The sequence below is a fragment of the Orycteropus afer genome, unplaced genomic scaffold, assembly GCF_000298275.1.
Source record: "Orycteropus afer afer isolate SDZICR_OR568_19922 unplaced genomic scaffold, OryAfe1.0 scaffold00148, whole genome shotgun sequence".
In the NCBI taxonomy this organism is placed as follows: Eukaryota; Metazoa; Chordata; class Mammalia; order Tubulidentata; family Orycteropodidae; genus Orycteropus; species Orycteropus afer.
In genome coordinates, this window is record NW_006921735.1 from 2,146,488 (window position 1) to 2,151,237 (window position 4,750).

At 37.8% G+C, this 4,750-nt stretch overlaps 1 protein-coding gene across 1 annotated transcript in view; it reads right to left on the reverse strand.

Moving 5' to 3' along the window:
• The window catches only part of LOC103201376 (dystrophin-like), a 2,052,823-nt gene that overhangs the window by 1,844,098 nt on the left and 203,975 nt on the right, over positions 1-4,750 (reverse strand). The window contains exon 11 of the mRNA XM_042781676.1: positions 68-213. Within this exon, the coding sequence (XP_042637610.1) occupies positions 68-213 (146 nt within the window). The remainder of the gene's footprint in view (positions 1-67; positions 214-4,750) is intronic.

Sequence of the window (4,750 nt, forward strand, 5' to 3'; positions counted from 1 at the left end):
ATCAAAATCATTGTTTGGTAAATGATATCCACACTGTATTGTTTATGAGAATAAAATATTCACAAACCTGCAACTCCCCAAGTCTCTGCTCCATGATTTCATATTCAGTGACATTAATGTGAGGTATAGACAGTTTTGCTTCTGACTGCTGGATCCACGTCAGGATGGTAGTCATGGTCTCCTGATAGCGCATGGGTGGCAAGCTGTCAAAAACTTCATCAAAAAGGGAAAAGAGAGAAACATTTTTTTTTATGGTAAACTTTGCTACTACAATCTCCTAAGTTGTCAGCAAATGTGAATATTTTACTAATTTCAAATATTAAAAAAGTGTGAAAACCTAAAGATATAGATTGGAATATGATTATCACGATGAAGACAAATACCTATTGATGTGCCTGGTATTATGCCAGGAGCTTTGCATAAAAGAACCAAACCAAACCCATTGTTCCTGAGTTGATTCCCACCCATGGAGACCCTCATAGGGTCTCCACAGATGTAATCAATTTGATTCCTGTGTATTCCATCCAGTGAGGTCCATGTGTGTAGTCGCCATTTATGTTGTTGAAGAAAAAGGTACTTGCGATGAGTAAATTTTTGTTCTTGTAAAATTCTATCATGCAATTTCCATCATCATTTCTATCACCAAGGACATATTTTCCAACTACTGATCTTTGTTTTCAATTTTCACATTTCAATCAATGCACCTGGATTGTATGCTTGGTCAGTTTCTAACTGCAGAAGTTGGCAAAAAAAAAAAAAAAAAAAAAAAAAAAAAAACTTCAATAGCTTCATCCTTAGCATTAGAGGTTTGTGTATAAATTTGAAAAATAGTTGTGCTAACTGGTCTTCCTTGTAAGCATATGTATATTATCCTATCACTGATAGCATTGTACTTAAGGGCAGATCTTGAAATATACTTTTTTGACGAGGCTGTTCCTCTTCAGTGTGTCATTCCTGGCATAGCAGACCATGACTGTTTGATTCAAAATTGCCAACCAGTCATTTCAGCTCATTAATGCCTAGAATATTGATCTTTAAGCTTTCCATATCATTTTGGCAACTTCCACTTCTCCTTGATCCATACATTGGACATCCCATGTTCCAATTATTAATGGATATTTGCTGTTGTTTCTTCTCATTTTGAGTTGTGCCACATCAGTAAATGAAGGTCTTGGAAGCTTTACTCCATCCACGTCATTGAAGTCAGCTCTCCTTAGAGCAGGCAGCTCTTTGCTACTCATATTATGAGTGCCTCATCTTCCAGCAATGTATCAGACAATGTTCTACTGCTATCCATGACATTTTCACTGGTTAATTTTTTTCAGAAGTAGGTCACCAAATTCTTCCTCCTAGTCTGCATTAGTCTGGAAGCACCACTGAATCCTTCCCACCATATGTGACTCTGCTGATATTTGAAATACCAGTGGTATAGCTTTCAGCACCACAGAAACACTCAAGATATCACAGTACATAAATTGATAGACAATGGTGAACCAAACTGGCTGCGATTTTTAAAACAAGAACATTGGAAATGTAGCTCCATGGGAAGCAATGGGAATGGTGCTGAGAACATGCAGTCATATCATGTGATGGTGTTATGGTGAATATATCTTGAAAATCCTGATCAAGTATGCAAAAATACACACCACCATGATTTGTGGGTAATGTTTATAACATTACTTTGATGGGAAATTTCATTCTGAATTCCAATTCTGGATGTGGGGTAATTTCCTCTTTGTTATATGATCACTAAAGATAAAACCTCTGAAGTTTTTACATGTGGATTGCAGTTAGAAAGGGATAGAATTGAAACAAGACTTATCAAGTCCAGATTTTCAGAAATAGCTACCTCACTGTTCTTGGGTAGATTCATCAACCAGGAAATGTTGATAGTTGCAGAGGTAGTATAACAGTTGCCTAATGGGCCCTAATCTCATCCTCAAGTCCACCTCATTTCTAAGGGAGGCCCCAATTTGATTCCTTCTTCTTAGCTTCCTTCTTTTTTATTTTTCTGTTTAATGAGAAGTTGAGCATTTCAGTGTCTGTATTATGGACCTTAATTTCCTTAAGCACTTCAGACTTGTATTCCTGTGCAATATCTGAAGCCCCCCATTGGGAGCTAAACAAAATATCCCCTTGTTCTGAGTGAAGACAGAACTAATTTTGGAAGGCGACAGTGCAGAAAAGATCAAGAAGCACATATGTTAGTATCTTATGTATAAGTTATCTAGCACAAGAAAAAGCCTGCACATAAGATCCTACCTCATCTCTCCAGGTGTGCTTTTTTTTTTCACCATCATCTATGAATATTTTTTCCCCATTTTTCTTGTGCAAAATCTAGAATTCTCATAATGGCTTGTAAGGCCCTGTCCACCACTCTATCCTCGTCTTTCACCTGAGTCATGGGACTTCTCCCTGATTCTCAACTAGCTACCAATTATTGTCCTTAGTCTTGTTATATCCTATTCATATTTTGGCTTGATAGCAAGCAGTGTATTTTCAAGGAAACCTTCCCTCACCTTCCAAGCCAGCATTGGTTTCCTTTATTTAATATCTCAGATTCCTAAACTTTTCCTTCTGAGTCCTTACCTCAGATTATAATTATAAAATCAGCAGTTTGATTATGTGGTAAATGACTGTGTCTCTTCCTAATGACAAGCATAATAAGAGCAAGGAGCATGTGTGTTTCTGCACATTGCAGACCAACACTGTGCCTTTTAAGGAATTGGTATTTACTGAATTAATCAGAATTTACTGAACTGGAGTTTGGAGAGTGGAACATTGAGCACAAAGAGAATGATCTTTTCAGGGACATACTAGAAGTCCAGTATTTGGTGACACCTAGACATAGGGCAATAGGAGAAATAATTCACTTGGAATATTTAGACACTATTCTTAGCTCATGTATTTCATCTTTCCAGTCTCCACGGAACCTTTGAACTCTGAAGAGCTTAAACTGACTTTCCAATAATTTATCTAAGTGTGGCTAAAAATCAACAAATGGTAACGAGAGAGAGAAAGAGAGAGACAGAGAGAGAGAGAGATTGCCCAGTACTGCACAAGGTTCATGATTGGTTCTGAATCAAATTGTTGTGATTTTTGGAGGCAGCAACAAGCATTTCTTCCTAGTCAGTCTTAGTCTGAAAGCTCCTCTGAAACTTGTTCAGCATCACAGCAAGACACAAACTACCACTGACAGATACTGAGGGGCTTTGGTCAGGCCTCAAACACAGGTCTTCCAAATGGAAGGCGAGAATTCTACCACTGAAATACCACTGCTCTAATTCACTTCGTGAGTGAATGGAAATAAGGCACAGGAGTGGATGAAGGAGACTAAGTATCAATGATGACTCTGAGTTTCCTGAGGGAATTCCTTTTCCTGATATAGGAGGGGGCGGGTAGCTCTGGTGGCATAGTGCCTAACGCATTTGACTGCTAACTAGAAGGCTGGTGGTTCAAACCCACCAGCCACCTCTCGGAAGGAAGATTGGGCAATCTACTTCTGTAGTCATACTGCCTTGGAAAGCCAAGGAGGGGTTGCTATGAGTTGGGACTGACCTGACAACAGTGAATTTAAATTAACTCCATGGTGGGATCTGCCACAAGCAGCTGACTAGCTGCTTTAGGGTTGTGGTCTGCTTCCAGTACATAAGGAGAAATTTTGGGAATGGTCTCTAACTTTTGGAATGTTTGAATCCTGCATGTAGCTGAGTAGATGTTTAGCAGCCTGACATGTTGTCTGCCAATCTTGGGACTGTTAATGGTCTTAAATTAGTGGCCTGCCATATGGTCTGGTAATTTTGCGACTGTGTCATTTTACTTGTTGACTTTGGGTTTATCAGCCTCAGCAGTCAGCAGCTGCTTGAGTGAAGACACGCCTCTAGTTCTAGAGGGCCAGAAGCAAGAGGCAGAGCTGAAGCCCAAGGTTGAGGGGCTTTCAACCAGCCCTAGAGCTTGGCACTTTGAACTCAGACTTCTAGCCTCCAAAACTGTAAGAGAATAAACCTCTGTTTGTTAAAGCCAGAGATTTGTAGTATTTCTGTTAGAGCAGCACTAAAGGTAGCCAAAACACCTTAGGACATCTAAAGGGAGAAGTTGAAGGTGTAGTTGGACTATAAGTCTAGAACCAAAAGGATAAGTCTGAACACAAATAAAAATGTATGATGTTTTTGTTTATAACATTAAATTAAAATCAAAGATACAGTACTCATACATTTTTCTGTTGGATGTGAAAACAAGAAGAACTTATTCAACAGTGAACATATTTTATCTTGTAATACCTGATCATTGATTATAAACTCCTAAAAAGCAAAGGAGATGACACAGACCATCAGAGAATACTGAAGAAATGAACCATTATCTGAGCTATATATTCCCAAAGATTAGTTTATGGACAAGTGTAATATTACTTCTGTTTTTAGAGGTTATACAAGAAGAGAACAAAAGGCTATTATTTACACACTCAGAAATGTGATTATAATCATATTTCTATTGTAATGTGCATGATATGGTCATTACTTATATATTTACAACACCTATTATATATTCATTAAATGCACTATTTAATCAATAAAATATATCTAAACAGAAAAATCAAATTTATAGCAGATGCAAATTCATAAAATGTGTTGTTGTTGTTAAGTGCCATCGAGTCGTTTCCCACTCATAGTGACACCATGCACAGCAGAAAACTTAACTATTCTAAATTAATTACTTTTTGAAAAGTCACTGTTTTCCTCAGAATTAAATG